This window comes from Trichomycterus rosablanca, chromosome 11 (assembly GCF_030014385.1).
Source record: "Trichomycterus rosablanca isolate fTriRos1 chromosome 11, fTriRos1.hap1, whole genome shotgun sequence".
Lineage (NCBI taxonomy): Eukaryota > Metazoa > Chordata > Actinopteri > Siluriformes > Trichomycteridae > Trichomycterus > Trichomycterus rosablanca.
Window position 1 is genome coordinate 12,525,124 of NC_085998.1, and position 20,475 is coordinate 12,545,598.

Below are 20,475 nucleotides of genomic sequence, written 5' to 3' on the forward strand. Positions count from 1 at the left end.
ACTGAGAGAGGGGACAGGATATGAGAGACACAAGAACCAAAGTGAGATAAGGGATAATGTGTGATGCGCTAAAGAGAAAAAGAGTGAAAGAAAAAGCCAGGGGTATCAGGTCAGTTAGAGAACCAGAAAGTGACAAGAAAGGCAGGGGTGAGAAAATGAGACATTGAATGGAGCAAGAAAAATGCAGCATAAACTGTAGATCAATCACACTTATAATAACCTACAGATGGGGACAGAAAACTGAGATTTCTAGTAAATATGGTTCCATTTACCAATTTTCACAATTTTAATACAATGTCTTTCATTACAAATCATATAATCAGCATAGAAATTTAAGTTAAAAGTTAAATCTTTACAAAAACAATCAGTGGTATTTGGCACTAATGATAAGCAAGTGAGGACTTGTGAAAGTGACCATGTGAACTTTATGTCAATTAAAGTCTGATTATTTTTATTGAAACACATGCTTAGATGACTGTAATCATGTGGACTTGAGCTATATTAGCAGAAGCTTGTTTTAATTAAATTTTCAGTCACTGTTGACCTGATATAAACTGGCCACAAAAAAAAACACAAAATTGTAAAAATGTATATACATTTTTACTAGGGCTGTCACACGATAAAATTTTTTAATCGAGATTAATCGCGATTAAAGAACAAAATTAATCGAGATTAATCTCAATTAAAAATTTTTATCGTGTGACAGCCCTAAATATATATGTATTCATCTCAATTAATCGCAAACTAATAATTTGAACAGTTATGCACATTGTTATTGCAAGAACGTGTTTACCAATAAAACATTCATAAAATATGATAAAATTATTAAATCTAAATTCATTGTAGAAAGCACATTATCTGACAAAAGTGAGGATCTTTTCCTGTTCATGACCCTGACACTGAAAACAGGTGCACCAATCATAATGTTTTGATCTAATATAAGGCGTCAATAAAGCATCAAAACACAGATATGATTATTTCATAGATCTATTAAGAAAACCCTTTAATACTGTGTTTGTGCAGAAAGAATACTGGGAAATACTGTTCTAAATTACCATTTAATTTGACTGTAGCTATATAAAAAAAAGGAGTTAATTAAAACAGTCCATGTAAATGCTTAGTCCATATAAATATCAGATACGAATGTGTTTTTAGAAAACTACAAACATCACAAATATAAATCATGTTTATAACCATGTGATAGAATAACCTGAATAAACTGTAGAGATGAAACATCACACAGAGTTTCACTTCTCACCGGAGGGAAGGAGGCGGAGCTACACGGTTTTGATGGACAGGTCTAGCAGCCAATGGAAATACTCGTTACAGAGATCGCGTGGTTTCATTCATCTTTTCATCAACACGTAAAAAAAGTGAAAACCGCTAAAAGTAGTTTATCATCGGACAGTTCATGCGCTTTACATCCTAATTCATCTGAAATACAGTTCATTACCACAGAGACACACATGTATATGCCAAATAAAAATAGTTAGACAGCCCTAATTTTTACACATTAAATATAACAAAATGCTAAATATAAGCATGGTGGTCTCAGACTTTTGGCTCCAGGAAACTGCAGTATTTAAAACTAATAACTATTGAACACCAACCAAATAAGTTATTTTGTAACAATAATAGTAAATGTATGATAAAAATAAGAATGGTTACAGAAATTCCAAAAATCCTAAGACATGCCATAACAAATACGCTCCCTAAAATTGAATGTAAAGTTTTCATTACTATGAATATGTGTGTGAAATTAATCTTTGCTGGAATTATGGTTTTGGGGTTATGCACTCGGCAAATATGTGCCAACTGTCATCAACCTGTATAACAATAGCAGAATACACAGGCTGTCCTCACACTGACCAGCCAGCCCCCCCCCCCCCCCCCCCCCCCTTCCCATACAATAACTGAAGACCGCCCCCCCCCCCCCCCCTTTATCCAGCTCTGGACTCTACATTTCATCATACACACATATGTATATATTTACATATGTAGAATATATAGTGTTTTATTATATAGTTGTTATTACCATCCTGATGTATAATAGCAATTGCATCTCATAGCTAATATTTTTTAGAATTTTTTTTAATATACTTCTCTATTTAATTTACTCTATTTACTGTACTTACTGTACTGGAGCTGCTGTAACACTCGAATTTCCCCCATGGGGATCAATAAAGGAATCTTATCTTATGCTGCTCTTATGCAGATAAGCCATAGCTAAAACACTAATCACAGCTAAACAGTAGACCATAATTGCGAAAGTTGGATTGACTTCTCTAGTAAAAGTAAATTTATAAGTGTGTGTTGCCTGCTGCACTGGATTAGTACAGTGTTCAGGGTGTATTGCTGCCTTCTGCCCAGTGTTTCTTGGTGTCAACAAGCCCACTACACATAAACAAATAAAAACTTTAATGTAATTATATGATATAGAGTCTCTCTGGCAGCAGAACTGGTACAGAGGCCGGAAGACATTACAATAATCAGGTGAACTGGTAACATACAAGGGTATTATGATTGAAAATATATATAATATATGATTAGTTTTTGCTCACCAATTTTTGCCAAACCTAATGAGAGAATTGCCTAACAGTTCAAAACAGAAATTATTGGGAAGGGTAATGTAACACAGTGGTAAACATGCCTCTATCCCAACTTTCCTCTGTCCCAAGTGTGTTGCAAAGATCAAGTTCTGAACCACAATTGAGCTGGTCAGTAAAAAATACTGGAAAATTTCTCTTTGTACTTTTGTCACCACATTAAAAAGGTCAAGAGATTTAACATATCACAGATTTTTGTTTCATTGCATTCGTTGCAACAAAACGTTCCAACTTGAGAATGGGGCTCATAATATAATATAATTTTCTAATTAAAAAGGTACAATGTATAGCCCAAATATACAACAATAAATCAAAGCAGAAGCAGTAAACATTTTGAAAAGCCCTATTGCATAAAATCAAGAGAATGTAGGACGCACCAGCTTGTATTTTGCTGGACTGCATGAGATGGCAAAAAGCACAAGCTTACTGAAATGGTTCAACCAAATAAGAGGGATTTATGCTGTGTATTCGCTAGATCGGTAATTTTCTGAGTGTGTGCACAACAGTCTGATCTGAGCCGCTGTGCTTTCAAATACCAGATCCTTTTTATTATTTTCAGAGAATGAAATTCAGGGCAGAATGTACCTGACTGCCTGAGCAAAACTAAAGGAATCAGAGATGTCATTCTTCTGTCTATGCAAGCTGCCTGCCTACACGCAGGGACTCCCCCAGAGGGAGAGCTGTATTAACGTACAAAAATGTACATGTCTGAGCATGTAGGCTGTTAGATGAGTGTGGATGTGTGGATAAAGAGTAATATTGCAACAGATCAGAAAAGTGATGGAACAAATGGTTTAAACTGGATAACTTAACAAACCAAATAGGTCCAATACACCAATCAGCCATAACATTAAAACCACCTCCTTGTTTCTACACTCACTGTCCATTTTATCAGCTCCACTTACCATATAGAAGCACTTTGTAGTTCTACAATTACTAACTGTAAGTCCATCTATTTCTCTGCATGCTTTGTTAGCCCCCTTTCATGTGGTTTTTCAATGGTCAAGACTCTCCCAGGACCACTACAGAGCAGGTATTATTTAGGTGGTGGATCATTCCTAGCACTGCAGTGACAATGACATGGTGGTGGTGTGGTAGTGTGTGTTGTGCTGGTATAAATGAATAAGACACAGCAATTCTGATAGAGTTTTTAAGCACCTCACTGTCCCTGCTGGACTGAGAATAGTCCACCAACCAAAAATATACAGCCAACAGCGCCCCATGGGCAGCATCCTGTGACCACTGATGAAGGTCTAGAAGATGACCAACTCAAACAGCAGCAATAAATGAGCGATCTCCTCTGACTTTGCAGCTACAAGGTGGACCAACTAGGTAGGAGTGTCTAATAGAGTGGACTGTGAGTGGACACGGTATTCAAAAACTCCAGCAGCGCTGCTGTGTCTGATCCACTCATACCAGCATAACACACACTAACACACCACCACCATGTCATTGTCACTGCAGTGCTAAGAATGATCCACCACCTAAATAACACCAGCTCTGTTGTGGTCCTGTGGGGGTCCTGACCATTGAAGAACAGGGTGAAAGCAGGCTTAAAAAGTATGTAGAGAAACAGATGGACTACAGTCAGTAATTGTCCAGCCCTAGACTATACAAAGACATGAATAACCTTCTCCAAACCTTAAGGAGGAAAAAACAATCCAGTGACAGCAAACAAGCAAACAAAAGTTTTTCAAATGCACTTTAAATGGTTTGCTTTGAAGGATATGTTTTTTTTTTTTTTCAGGACAGCTGCCTCTAGAATGAAATCAAACTTGTGGTATGGGAACGAAATCCCTGGTTTCCCATCATAAAAGAGTGACATGTCCAAATGACTTGGGAGTTGGTTCTGCAGCACATTTCCAGCACACCGCTACCCGGCCAGTGAAATTTCACTCAGTCAACCTGGCGCCGACCTGAAACAAGGAGCGCCACTAAAAAGTGGGTCTTTCTTCCCATCTGTCTCCCTCTATATTTTTAATTTAGATTCAAATAATAAGCGACATCTAAACATGTAATATTTACCAGCAGTACAAAAGCAAGGGATCTGACAAGGCTGATATGGAAAACACAATCACACATATAAAAAAGCAATGCTAGACCCAACCCCCCACACTCACAGACACTTGCACTTCAGCCATAGTCATATGTATTAAAAAGAAAGAAAAGGTTGTGAAGAAGAGAAATCGAGAGAAAAAGGTTGTAAATAGAAGGAGGACGTGACACTGTGTCCTCCTGAACACATTATAAATTGACGTTGCTGAGAAGGAGTGAAAATAGAAAGAGCAGAATGACATCAAAACATAAGAAATATTTTTTATTATTTTCCACTTTGACACTGAAGCTCCAGTTACAATAAAATATTATAATATATAATTCATAATTTTATTCTATTCATATTTAATTCTAATAAAAGACATGGTGGTTTCATGCCACCTTAAAACAGCAGGCAGAGTGCCAAATAAACACAGGGTCCCAATTCAGTACAGGATATGAGAAGTTTACCCATTCAATCACTCCCTCATAATTAGGGGTAAAGAATAGTACCCCCACTGAGAAACTCCTCACAAAAAGTATCCTAAGGCAAGGTTTGAATCTAGATCTTCAGGACCCTGGTGCTGTATTGTACACACACTACCAGCTGCACCACTGTGGGTGCTTTACAGCACCAGGATATTGGTGACCTAGTTACCTAGACCTAGTGACCAAGTATGTTGTAAGTTCAAACCCAATGTTTGGAAAGGGGAGGGTTAGGGTCATTCTAATTAATTTAGTACCATGCAGACAGCATGGTGGCTCAGTGGGTAGCACTGTTGCCTTAAAGCAAGAAGGTCCTGGGTTTGATTCCCAGGTTGAGTGGTCCAGGTCCTTTCTGTGTGGAGTTTGTGTGTTCTCCCTGTGTCTGTGTAGGTTTCCTCCGGGCGCTCCGGTTTCCTCCCACAGTCCAAAGTTAGGTGAACTGGAGATACAAAATTGCCAGTGACTGTGTTTGACATTGAACTTGAACTGATGAATCATGTATAACCTGAAACTGTCCTGTCATAAATAACACCAAAGTGTAAAACATGACGTTAAAATCTTAATAAATAAATACATTTGGTACCATACATGTGAAGTTGATAAAAATGCAAATGACTATACACACCAATTTAGTAAAATAAAGGGAAGTGACACATACACCAGTTTGCTAAACACATGCTCTCTGGTCCCATATAAACATATTAAGGTCATCTGGGTTGCATTATTCCTATCATTCCACTGCCCTCTCTCCATCCCTCCATCACTTCCCTATCTCTGTTCCATTAAACAAATTGTTTTGTAATAATCTCCTCTGATGTGCGGTGGATAGACACGACAGCCTTTTTTTATTACCCCACTTTTAGACCATCATGGATGCTCTATAATCCTTTGCTCTACCTTCAGAACATACAATAAAAGAGAAAGTGAGAATGACAGAAAGAGAGAGAATGAGAGAGAGAATAACACTCTTTTAATGTTTTACTGTGTAAACCCAATTTCCCAATTCCAAAAAAGTTAGGACATTCAGATTCAGAGCTATAATTTGCTAACGCAAACTGTAAACAAACTGTTTCCGAACGTTTATATTTTCGTGGAAGTGTTAAGGGCGGGAGTAGTAGTAATTGGTTGAGTCTGAGAGACAGAGAGAGAGCTTATAGTCGGGATTTAGCGACATCTGATTTCCACTGTTTTGGGCGCTCAAAGAAGCTTTAATGGGAAAAAGATTTTCATCTGATGATGTGAAAGCAGAGGTGCATTAGTGGCTACACACTCAACCAAAAACATTGACTATTTAGACTATGAAATTCCTAATAAATAGAGTTTTAAAAAGTGCAGAAACTTTTTGAAGAACCCTCATATATATTTTAATTTTGATGGCTGCAATATGTTCCAAAAAAGTTGGGACAAATGCATGAGATACATGTTCGCTACTGTGTTACATCGTTTTAGAACTGTGAACATTGATTGTTGTAGTAGCAAAAGTGATTTTTTTTTTCCATTCTGTTCTTGATATAACACTTCAGCTGCTTACAGGCATTCAGTGTTTGTTTTCGGCCTTGACCTTTGCACAGAGATTTCTTCTGATTCTTTGACTGTTATGGACTGTAGATTGTGTAGATGTAATCTCCAAAGTCCTTGTATTCTTGCATAAAAAAAAACTGTTCTTAAGCATGCAGCTTTCTAGAAACTTGTGCTGTTGTCAGATCACCTGTTACCTGTTCATCTGTGGAAACACTTAATCAGTTTCAACAAACTTTTGTCTTATATTGCCTGTGCCAATGTTTTGATGTGTTGCAGACATCAATAAATTATGCTTATTAATGAAGTAGATAGTATAAAACATGGTGTATATATATATATATATATATACTGTATATATACAGTATATATATTCTTTGTGGACTTCTTTCTATTGAATACTTGTAAAAGAGAGTTTATAATATACTGATCTATGGTTGGTTTTATTTGCGTTTTACCTCATGTCCAAACTTTTTTTGAATTGGGTTTGTATTAGTGGTGGTAAATTCGGTTCATTTTATGGACTCGGGTTAATCTGAGTCACTCAGTAATGTGATCCTGTTCACTTGGGTCAGTTGAGTCAGTTGAGTCACTTTTACTGACATTCTGATTTCAATTGATTTACTGCATGAAAATGCATCCAAATATCACTTGTCCTCCGTCCACTCATTTTCTGTAATTAAATCTTTCTCTCTTAATTCTCTTGGCACCTCACACTTCTCTTATCAGTGACAAGTTGACACTTTTTTCTAAGTGGAATCTTGATCATGCGGGAGAGGGGGGTGGACTCACCTACCAATCAGATGGGTATATTAATGGGTGGAGGGTTTAAAATTACCATGGGGGCTATGATACTCTTTAAGTGGTATAGTACTAAAGTAGCCTGTAAGCATTTGCATTTTAATAATAATATAACTATATTTTGTTGTTTTTTTGCTTACAAGAAAATATGCTGCATTACTAATCTATACTTTGACTACTGATAATAATAATAATAGCATGTGCATAAAATCAGCCACATAACAAACACCAGTGAGTTTAACCGCTTGTTTATTGGAACATTTAACTTATTACTTAGATTCACGGACTGGGATAAAGTTGGTTCAGCCAAATCATCTAAGTCCGCTGTCCGGGATCCGGGTTAACTGAGATTTCGGACTCGTGATTCCTGATTCAGTTTAAAGATTCGAATCATTAACCCGGGTGATTCAGGAACCGCCAAGCTCTAGTTTGTATGTACGAGTATTTATTTATTTATCTATATTAACTATCCTGATCAGAGCTGGAGTAGGTCTGCAACTGTTTCTAGGTGACTGTTTCTTTTCTCTTGCTTTCCTCGTTATAAGTCTAGAAGCACATTGGGAAATCAGCATGGTGCACCAGTTCAAGGATGATAACTTGTGGTTGGTGATGTTTAAGCTGTTTGCCATGGCTCTTTACTGAGAACCTACACCATGACGCTACTTCTTAGGTAAAATCCTCCAAGCCAATGACAAAGCGCAGCCCTACTTGGCTCTCTGTAAAGACAAATAGCTTATAAATCAACCAGTTAACCAAATTTAATTAACAGTTGGGTACAATTCCATTAGCCACACCCAGGCTTATTGCTGCCAGACCTGTTAAATCTATACATCACTTAAATAGAACCTGTCTTGCAATGTGACCTAGGATAGAGGGTTTTAAAAAGCAACACATGATGCTACATTCTGAGGAGTTTTAAATAAATCTGACAGTCTGTAACAGGTTACAAAGCTAAGGGTTATATTGCTTAGGCTCTGGGACTCCAGCAAACCACAATGAGAGCCATTATCCACAAACAAAATCTCACCAAGGATGTGACACGAACTCAGATAAACATCTAAATAACTGTGGGCATTACTTGCATCATTTTTTTTTATCTTTCAGATAAAAAAGTAATTCTTTTTTATCATTCTTTTTTATCTTTTGGAGTGTCAAACTAAATTTCGTTGTATGCAAGTATAATGACAATAAAGGTTTTTCTTCTCATTATTTATGGTCAATGTAAATGATTTCACAATAAATAAGACTTCGGGCAAAATTGGCATCTATGGTAGAGTTGCAAGTTATGACATGGGTCAAAGGTGAAAGACATGGGTCATCTGACATCTGCTTTGCCTCCACAGGATTAGAATGACTGTCATAATTGATGGAATTTTGCTCTCCATCAGAAAATCCTGAAAGAAGGAATAAACCCTGAAAGCTCAGTTGGGTTATGCAGCAGGACAGTGATACCAATGATATCCAGAAGCCGGATTAGCTGATTTAAAACAAATCAGCAAAGAAAAGTGGGCTAAAATTCCTCCACAGCGAATTGTCACAAAAATATTGCAGTTGGTACTGGCAAGGATGGCACAACCAGTTATTAGGTTTAAGGGGAAATGACTTTTTCATATGGGTGATATAAGTTTTAGGTAAGTCTTTAGCTTTAATAAACAAAATGATCTTTTAAAAGCTTAATGTGTTTATTTGTGCTGTCTCACAATTAGTTAGATAGTTGATAGATCTAAAACATTTAAATGTGACAAATCAGCACAAATAAAAGAGGCAAATACTTTTTTAAGCATTGTATAAGCAAGATTTTACAAATACATGAAACAGAATAGATTTTAATCACAAACATGAACAAGGAGGTTTTCCTTTTCTTTGTTTCCTTGTCTCAGTTTCTAACAAATCAGCCACTGGCAAAAGCGTGGGTCCGGCAGACCCAAACAAATCAATAGAGCAATGCACCCAACAATCAGCTGTAATCAAAACCCAGTGAGAGGATCAGATGCTGTAATTTGGCCTACCTTCAAGCTTCAAGTGTAAGTGTGTGTGCAGTAACCTTAGCATCAGTGGATCAGAAGAACTGTGGCAATCAGCAATTGATTAAAGACCAATGTCTTAAAGACCAAAAAAGAGCAGATAAAAGAATACAGGTGACCCTTTCATACTGTTGGTGATACAGAAGTATTAACAGTATATGAACGGTTGACTTTACCATGTGGGATTTAGTATCTTTCCTTATTATACTAACTACCCAACCTTGTTAAAGGTTTCAGAATTAAATTCCTGTCTGTCCGAACATCTGAGTCTCTCAATGTCTTCAAAAGACGATTAAAAACTCACCTCTTTACTAAGCACTTAAGCTGGCATGCACTTACTAAACTAAAAAATAATAATAACATAAAAAGTTTAAAAGTGTTTTAACAGGGTTTCAGCAGATTTGTATCCTTAAAATGTTTACTGTGGAAGCACTTCTGTAAGTCGCTCTGAATAACAGCGTCTGCTTAATGCAAAAAATGTAAATGTCTTATTTACTATTACCTAAGCATTACTAAATATACGAGGGATCTTCAAAAAGTTTCCGCACCTTTATATTCTCGTAGAAACGGTGAGGGTGGGAGGAGTAGTAATTGGTCGTGTCCAAGAGACTGAGAGAGCTTATAGTCCGGATTTAGCGCCATCTGATTTCCACCTTTTTGGACGCTCAAAGAATCTTTAAGGGGAAGAAGATTTTCATGTGCATCAGTGGCTACACACTCAACCTCTGATGTCATTAAAATGGTATAACGCTGAGAAAAATACATGGCAAAGGATGGTGACTATGTAGAAAAGTGATGTAATTTATTTTTTTAAATACCGGAGTGCAACTGGGTGAACCACCTTCTTGATCATGGTCTCCCCTGCCAGGTAAGTATGGGCATATACGTATATTTACGTATCTATGTACATTGTTCATTTTTACTGTTTATCATATGTGCATGTTTAGCACTTTTGTGGACATTAGTGCTGTGTTTTCGTATATTTTTCGAACAACTGCATTTTACGGACCAGTGCTCCCCCTTTTAGTCCATTAAACTGAGGTTCCACAGTACTACTACTATTTCATCTTTTAGCTCTATGTTACAGGTAAAAGTACTTAAACCCCCTTTTTTATCAGCACTTACACAGAATCAGATGTTTTATCAGATGTTACAGGCTTTACACCCTGCTGCTGTACAGTTCTGATACAGACTAGAATACAAATTCACAACAAAGCAACTGGATCACAGCTTTATATGTTCACCTCTTCACGAATACCACATTGCACCAAAGTCACCAAGGACACATGAAAATGCCTATCATCGAAGAAACTTCTTTGTGGGTGCAAATCAAAGTTTTCTCACAGTCACACAGAAGAAATGTGTAACTTAATGTGATTTCTGTATTCTAAATCTGTTCTACTTTGCTTTAATGTATTCACATGAACCGAGAAGAGGAGATGAAAAATAAATAAAGAAATAAAACCCAGACAAGACGACTTCTCTTCCCCGTTTCTTTTCAATTTTTTTAATGCAGTCCCTTCTGGGAGTGCCTGGTTATGCGAGATGAATACAACCTTGTAGAAAAGGGGAAGGTTTCGAGAGGTAGAATGAACGGGTGTATTGTGGAACATTAAAAATAAGAACAACGACACACAGTTGGCTTTAAAATTCAATGTGTTAGTGGACATGCACCAGTGCATGGTGATGTATAAAAACTGTGCTCTGGTCACACCAGATATTTGTATGTCATATTCTGTGCACAAATTTACATCAATTTAATCACTTCCAGGGCAATGCTGTATAATAAAACACCAGAAATTGTATAAGTACTTGTAATTCCACGTTCCTGTTGAGAACTAACACAATAATAAGTAGTTACAGGGTTTACTGTCAGTCAGGAGGCAGAATTGGGTGGATTAAAAGCTGTAAAGGTCTTTATGGATGTGTTTTTTGTTGTTTACAGGGGCTAAGATAGCTTAGCATGAGCTTAATGTGGCAGATTACCACCACTGTATAAAACTGGGAACATGCAGGACCTATTTCGGTCTTGCAGATTAATTCCAGGACATTCAACTGCATTTGGAAAGCCTGCAAAACCAGAATGAATGTTTTATATATAAAACGATTATTTAAAGCTAAACTGCAAACAAAACCACAACCACTCCACATACTTGTGAATATAGTACCAAAATATTTCTTAGAATAAACATGGATATGTTTAAAAATGAAATTGAGAGAGTGATCAGGTGACTCTGAGGTCTAATGCACCAGTCCAGCACTGTAAAAAGCTCAAGCTATCAAGCCTAAATCTCAACAGTGCTTGATAACCTATCCGAGCATTTCACAGACCCAGTTCGCCATGCCTGAGGTAAGGAAGGTCAAGGATTAATTATCAGTGCTGTCATGTGACCTCTGCTGTCTGGTCGAGGTGTCTGAATATGTGATGGATGCTTCACAGAGGGCATGCTTTGTAAGAATCTGTCGCTGGCAGGTAAAAAGAAGCGGTTGCTGACTTCATGTGGGTTGAAAGGGCACGTGATAGTCTGTGGCTGTCCTTGGCCAGCATGGTACAGAGAATTGGAAATGACTAGATTGTGAGAAAAAGGGGAAATGCTGTTATGGTGGCAAGGGGGAGCAGCTCTATATTATTGTAAACATTTTTATGTGAATATTTGGATTTTTGGGTGTCCACATATTTTTGGCAATGTAATATTTGACAGTTGTAGTCTAGTGGGTAGAGCTTTGGGCTATTAATTACCAGGTTAAGGGTTTGAATCTTATCTCTACCACGGTGTCACTGTTGGGCCCTTGAGCAAGGCCCTTAATCCTCTTGGCTTCAGGGGTGTTGTACACTGGCTAACCCTGCACTCTGACCCCAGCTTCCAAACAAGCTGGGATATGCAGAAAAGTAATTTCATTGTACTGTACATATAAGTAGAAGTAAATGTAGCTTTTAACAACCTCACTGCACACACTGTATTTAAAAAGCTTTCTGAGCTACATAAGATCCACATGCTTGAAGTGAAGAGCTTGACATTTCAATTACTCATGTTATCACCTTATATGAAGTACTGGTGTGGCATATTAGTGTGGCACAGCTCATTAGAACAGCATTGTGTCTGAGCAGACACTTCTCGCTACGCGGATCATAGAGTCGGCAGCTTCATGACCTGCGCATCAATTAAAGGACTAAATTACAGTAATGCTGATAATTTGGCACATGCAGATGGGCAAAGATTTTAAATTCATTTTAAAGTAATAAGTGAGCTGATAATTGTAAAAGGCATGTGAAAGCTGAGCTCTTTTTTATGGATGTACACGCTAATTGCAAATTCATCACACGTTCAAACATGCATTGAGAAAAAAGCTGAATATGTTTGCACATCACTCGTCCAAACACAAAGCGACATGATAAAGGGAGCGACCAAAATGCCCACTTTTGCATGTTTTTCAGAGATGGGAGAAATAACTGAAAAAATTCATACTGATACTAGGAGGTAGGAACCTATATTTGGTTTACAATTTGCAGGTTTGGATGTATAGACCATCCAATCATTCCATCATACATATTCAATATTATATACACTAATCAGCCATAACATTAAAACCACCTCCTTGTTTCTACACTCACTGTCCATTTTATCAGCTCCACTTACCATATGGGAGCACTATGTAGTTCTGCAATTACTGACTGTAGTCCATCTGTTTCTCTGCATGCTTTGTTATCCCCCTTTCATGCTGTTCTTCACATGTCAGGACCCCCACAGGACCACCATAGAGCAGGTAATATTTAGGTGGTGGATCATTCTCAGCACTGCAATGACACTGACATGGCGGTGGTGTGTTAGTGTGTGTTGTGCTGGTATGAGTGGATCAGACACAGCAGCGCTGATGGAGTTTTTAAACACCTCACTGTCACTGCTGGACTGAGAATAGTCCACCAACCAAAAATATCCAGCCAACAGCACCCCGTGGGCAGCGTCCTGTGCCCACTGATGAAGGTCTAGAAGATGACCAACTCAAACGGCAGCAAGATAAGATAAGATAATCCTTTATTCGTCCCACAGTGGGGATACATTTAGATGAGCAATCGTCTCTGACTTTAAATTTACAAGGTGAACCAACTAGGTAGGAGTGTCTAGTAGAGTGGACAGCGAGTGGACACAGTATTTAAAAACTCCAGCAGCACTGCTGTTTCTGATCCACTCATACCAGCACAACACACACTAACACACCACCACCATGTCAGTGTCACTGCAGAGCTGAGAATGATCCACCCACCACCCAAAGCCATTGAAGAACAGGGTGAAAGCAGGCTAAAAAGGTATGTAAAGAAATAGATGGACTACAGTCAGTAATTTCAGAACTAAAAAGTGCTTCTATATGGTAAGTGGAGCTGATAAAATGGACAGTGAGTGTAGAAAGGTGGTATTAATGTTATGGCTGATCAGTGTACAGTGCCTTCTCTGGCTTGGAAGTAAAAGCAGGCAGATTAGATTCTTTATATATGCACTCTAAAGCATGCAATTGATTTTCTATAATTAATTTTATACATTAGGTAGCAATGACTGTGGATAAACAACTGAACTACATATTAAAGAGAGATTTCCCACATAATGTATATGAGCTAATGTTTGCATTAAAAATAAGTAAAATATTGAATTTAGGAAAAAAGTTCAAAAGAAAATGTTGGGTTCTTGGTCTTGCATGCAAAATTGCTCCCCATCCCCATTCAGAAATCAAAGAGGTTTTCTTAAATGAATCAAATGTTTGATCACTACACTGCTTAGTGATTCTTTTTACACTTCTTACGCAGTGCATCGTCCTTTCCTTTCACTTCACAGCTGCCAGTATTTGACCTTGGTATGAGAAGCGATAATTACTGAGGTGTAGGTAGGAGGAAGCTAAGCCATAATTAATCCTGGACATTAAGTGGATTGTGGGAGAAAAAAAAAAACATCATTACTGGTTTACCAGTGAATCCGTTATTTAGGGGCTGCATGAGAAGAGGATTCAAATTTGAACCACAGTAGCACATCTGTTGGCCTGTACCAGATGCTGTAGCCTATATGTTTTTTGGCATTAATGAGTTTGGCCACCTAACAGCCTGTCAGTGGTTTGTGGTTTGTCTCTCTTTGCACCACTATCGGTGGGTTCTCACCACAGCTCAATCCCAAACGTCAGGCCATAATATTTTAGCCATTATCAAAGTCACTCAGGTATTATGCCTGATCATATCCACTGCATTTAACATCTGTACTACAAGTGACTACCCTTAGCCCAACATTTAGTATTATATATTCATGCACTGCTCAGACAAAAACTACAGCACAATGCTTCGTCACATGTAGCCAATAACAAATACACTTATACTTTGTTTACATTTTGGTAGTAAACTAAAAATCAACAAAGAATTAAACCTTAAAAACAGCAGATAAATGCACATTTTTGTCATCAGCACGGAAATCAGTTACACATTTTTTAAATTGTATTTAATCTACTATTGTTGAATATTTTAATACAGCCAATGATTTTTGTAATTTGTTAAATTTATATAGTTTCATTTTTTAAGTAAATATTAGACACATTGGCAGAAATTCCAAGTTCCCTGTCCTATCAATATGGTTCAGTAAATCACATTACATCCAGAACCTTTTCTTTCCCCGCAATTATTTCCTCCAGCTTCACTGGAACGAGCCAAAAATACTCAGTGGCTAGGATGATTGCAGTCAAAATCTCAAGTGTATCACACTAGCATTGCAAGACACCTACATCAGAGCATCTGGGCACCATCACGTCTAACGTATGGAGTCAATGTCATCCTCAAGGACAAAAGTTAATTTGTACGTTGAGATACTGACCAGATGCTGTGTGAAATGCAAACTGCAAGCACCAGCTCTATTAAAAGGCAAGCAGGGATAACACTATTGCACAATCACACCTCGAAAGCTGCATGTTGGATGAATGGAAAATACAGTATAAAGGGATGCCTTGTTTATATTGGTGTGGTTAAATATGATAAATACCCAATATTATCACAACCTTTTTCTGTTATCTGTTATTTGAACCAAGTTTGTGTTGTAATCGGTTTACATTACCTTTAAATAGTTACAAAGCCTATTTTAAAATGTATTTTATTATCTGACACCTTTTACTTGATTTATGTATTTTTATATCACTTTTTATCCTAAAGGCTAAAATTAAAGCCCACTGAAATCTGTTCTTAGCATCATAAACACATTTTGCAACAAGATTTCAATAAAATTCTGTAAAAAAATGAATACAAAATTAAAATCTAGAATAACAGGGTTGCAGAATTCATCAGTAGTTAAAAATGTAATGGCTTTAATATGTCTCTACCAGCATTACACACATAGATTGGAGAATATTTGCCTGCTTGTTCTTGCAGAGGTGTTTAGGTTTAGTCACATTTCGTGGTGAGTATGAATAGACTGCTCTTTTTAAGTCATTCACAGAGTGACTGTTGAATTTACAGTGTATCACAAAAGTGACTACACCCCTCACATTTCTGCAAATATTTCATTATATCTTTTCATGGGACAACACTATAGACATGAAACTTGGATATAACTTAGAGTAGTCAGTGTACAGCTTGTATAGCAGTGTAGATTTACTGTCTCCTGAAAATAACTCAACACACAGCCATTAATGTCTAAATAGCTGGCAACATAAGTGAGTACACCCCACAGTGAACATGTCCAAATTGTGCCCAAATGTGTCGTTGTCCCTCCCTGGTGTCATGTGTCAAGGTCCCAGGTGTAAATGGGGAGCAGGGCTGTTAAATTTGGTGTTTTGGGTACAATTCTCTCATACTGGCCACTGGATATTCAACATGGCACCTCATGGCAAAGAACTCTCTGAGGATGTGAGAAATAGAATTGTTGCTCTCCACAAAGATGGCCTGGGCTATAAGAAGATTGCTAACACCCTGAAACTGAGCTACAGCATGGTGGCCAAGGTCATGCAGCGGTTTTCCAGGACAGGTTCCACTCGGAACAGGCTTCGCCAGGGTCGACCAAAGAAGTTGAGTCCACGTGTTCGGCGTCATATCCAGAGGTTGGCTTTAAAAAATAGACACATGAGTGCTGCCAGCATTGCTGCAGAGGTTGAAGACGTGGGAGGTCAGCCTGTCAGTGCTCAGACCATACGCCGCACACTGCATCAACTCGGTCTGCATGGTCGTCATCCCAGAAGGAAGCTGACGCACAAGAAAGCCCGCAAACAGTTTGCTGAAGACAAGCAGTCCAAGAACATGGATTACTGGAATGCCCTGTGGTCTGACGAGACCAAGATAAACTTGTTTGGCTCAGATGGTGTCCAACATGTGTGGCGGCGCCCTGGTGAGAAGTACCAAGACAACTGTATCTTGCCTACAGTAAAGCATGGTGGTGGCAGCATCATGGTCTTGGGCTGCATGAGTGTTGCTGGCACTGGGGAGCTGCGGTTCATTGAGGGAAACATGAATTCCAACATGTACTGTGACATTCTGAAACAGAGCATGATCCCCTCCCTTCGAAAACTGGGCCTCATGGCAGTTTTCCAACAGGATAACGACCCCAAACACAACCTCCAAGATGACAACTGCCTTGCTGAGGAAGCTGAAGGTAAAGGTGATGGACTAAACCCAATTGAGCACCTGTGGGGCATCCTCAAGTGGAAGGTGGAGGAGTTCAAGGTGTCTAACATCCACCAGCTCCGTGATGTCATCATGGAGGAGTGGAAGAGGATTCCAGTAGCAACCTGTGCAGCTCTGGTGAATTCCATGCCCAGGAGGGTTAAGGCAGTGCTGGATAATAATGGTGGTCACACAAAATATTGACACTTTGGGCACAATTTGGACATGTTCACTGTGGGGTGTACTCACTTATGTTGCCAGCCATTTAGACATTAATGGCTGTGTGTTGAGTTATTTTCAGAAGACAGTAAATCTACACTGCTATACAAGTTGTACACTGACTACTCTAAGTTATATCCAAGTTTTATGTCTATAGTGTTGTCCCATGAAAAGGTATAATAAAATATTTGCAGAAATGTGAGGGGTGTACTCACTTTTGTGATACACTGTAGGTCATGGCTCTGACTTGGCCCCTAAAGGACTTACACCTTTGTATTTTTTTTTTTCTATTTATTTATGCATTTTCACCCTTTTTTTCCCAATTTAGCACAGTCTTCTGCTGCTGGGAATCCCGATTGCATTCGAGGAGGGTATATTTGCCTGCTCCACCCCCTATCCGACGTGTGTGCAGTCCCTCAATCTCTTCTTTTTCGCCTGTGCCACCTTCTGCACAGGCACCTCGGTCTGCTAACCAGAGTCCCTGCACAGCATGGAAAGACCCCAGCCACTTAGTTTAGTCTTTTCCCACCCAGCAGACTCGTTGGCCAGTTTTGTTTGCTGCAGGCACTGCCAATTGTGCCTGCTTGATGGCGCCCAGCCGACAGGTAGCAGAGCCGAGATTCAAATCGGGGTGTTCAGAATCTCAGTTCTGACACCTTCTTATTCTTAAGCCACTGTATTGTTGTTTGCTGATGTTTACTGGGTCAGTGTTGTGCTGAAAGATCAACTGCTTCCCGGCAGTTTCCCTTTAACAATGTAATGTGGCCACCACCAGGATCATCGTAGGTATAAGTTCAATCTTTGTCTTGGCTGACCTTGATAACATATGCCACATGGTATCAGATGCAAACTATGGCTTTTTTTCTGAAGAGGCTTTTTGCTTGCTACCTTGCCATACAGGTCAGCCTGGTGTCAAGCTTGTCAGATGCACAGGCCATCCAATCTAAGCTAAAACACTTATAAGTCCTTTGAGACTTCCACTGGCGTTTTGGTAGCTGACTTGATCAATATCCTCCTGGCTTGGTCATTCAGTTTGGAGCAATGACCCACTTTCCATTTCTTTATAATATTCATAATTGATGCCAGGTGGTGGCCAATTAGCCTGGTGTCTAATCAAGAAAGTGATAATAACATGTTGAGGGTTGTAATGTGTAAAAAAAACACACTCTTGACCACTTTATTAGGCACCCCATTCTAATACTGTGTAGAACCCCCTTCGCTTTCAGAAGAGCCATCATTGTTTGTAGCATGGATTCCGCAATGTGTTGGAGACAGTCCTTTTAAGATTTTGGTTTAGTGGACATGATTGTCAGCTAAACACTCATATCACTCAGATCTCATTCTATCACATCTCAAATGTGCTGTTGTTGATGTAGATCTGGTGACTGAATAGGCATTGAATTAATCTAAACCTAAAATGATGTATTTAATCAGTATATCCTATTAAATGAATTATATGTATTGCATCTCAAACTCACCTCTTCACCTGTACATTCTTCTCAAAATAAGAGATAACAAAAGATGGACCCTTGATGATACCACTCCAAGAACAAGAAAGGGTAGATTTTAGTACTTACATATTTGGGAGTGTTTGAGGTCAACTGCCCTGCAGTTTCAAGCTTTCTCTGCTTTAAATATCTCTGATCCAGCTCATGCAGGGTTTTATCACTGGCATACATGCTAAATCAGGTGTACAGGAAGTAAGGAAAAGATGGAACAGAGGGATTCCAGGTCTGGAGTTGAGAGGCCATGTTCTATGGTATGTAGTGTTCCTTTTTAATATATATTATTATATATGTTGCAAGTATTTGGAGCTCATGGTTCATTAGTGAAGCTTTTAGATTAGACCTATGTATGCAATGTGTTTACCTGAAATCACTGTAGGGGTGAATAATCCAAAACCCGGCGGACTTGACGCGCTCCTGTTCGCGCTCCACCGCCTTTTCGCTGCCGAACATCCTCAGGGAGAACTTGTTGACTCCGGGTTGGAGCATGGCACCAAACTGCCGATGCATAAAACCCGCCTGATAGTATCTGTCATCGTCAGGCAGAACATGCTCAATTCCCCCCTCCAGCTTGGCAAATCCCGGGTTGCGTTCTGGAGTGCCAGTATCTGCGTTAACGGTGCTGCCACGGTTGCTTCCAGCTATGCTTTCTCCAGCCGCCAATCCTGCTCCTCCTCCTCGCGCACCAGGTGGACTCTCCTCGCTTGGACTCGGTTCTGGTTCGGCGATCAGGCGCTTCTCCTCGGCTGAATCTGACTCACGGCTGTGGCGAGTAGCGAGTGAGGATAAGCTGCCTCGAAACTTTCTGCAGTCTCCATTTGAGTTGCTTTTTGCACCTGGGGCCGGGTCAAGGTCCACCCCAGCCGCCGAGTCTTCCGCGTTTCTGGTGTCGGTGCTTCCTGGGGATGGAAGCGGCTTCATACGGATGCTCTTCCTGCGGGCGTCCCGGTCGCCGTCTTCCCCATCGCACATGCTGGAAGCGCTCCTGAGGAAGTGCTGGGGCAAACTGTACAACCTTTTGCGCATGGATGATTGCAACCTGTGTAACATTAAGAGCCCACAATTAGCAACAAACTTAACACCATCACACACCTAACACCAATATGGTGTCATTTTGGGCATTGTTATGGCATTCATTCATTAATTCATTCAACTGTTTTTACTAACCGCTTCCGACTGATGCTGGAACACCAAGGCACAAACCAGGGCAGCAAGCCATCGCAGTGCAACACCCACATACACCTAGGCAATCAATAGTAGCCAATCCACATTTTGCATTTCTGTAGGGAGTACCCACACTTAGACAAGGAAAACATTCCACATGGACAGTGACCAAAGGCAAGGAACCCATGAGTGCCCCAAAATCGATGTTTCTGTGTTGCACACTCTCCATCAGCTACACCATGCAGACTTGGCATTAAAATAAGTGAAAGTGTATTTAAGTGTTTAATGGAATGGCTGGTTAAGGATGAGGATAATCTAGGGCAGATGGAATGCATTCATTTTTCATTTACACATATACACGGCAGCCATTGTATGGCGCCCTTGGAATCAAGTGGGTTAAGTGCCTTGCTCAAGGGTCCAATAGTGGCTGCATGGCAGAGCCAGGATTCAAACCCACAACTTTCTAGTTGGTAACCCATAGCTCTACCCCCTAGACTACC

The 20,475-nt window shown here is 39.3% G+C and overlaps 1 protein-coding gene across 1 annotated transcript in view; it reads right to left on the minus strand.

The window, feature by feature from the left end:
* hcn4 (hyperpolarization activated cyclic nucleotide-gated potassium channel 4) overlaps positions 1-19,843 on the minus strand; it is a 107,005-nt gene extending 87,162 nt beyond the window's left edge. Inside the window, exon 1 of the mRNA XM_063004452.1 lies at positions 19,176-19,843. Coding sequence (XP_062860522.1) covers positions 19,176-19,837 — 662 coding nt within the window. The 5' untranslated portion in view covers positions 19,838-19,843. The remainder of the gene's footprint in view (positions 1-19,175) is intronic.
* Between the last annotated feature and the right edge of the window lie 632 nt (positions 19,844-20,475).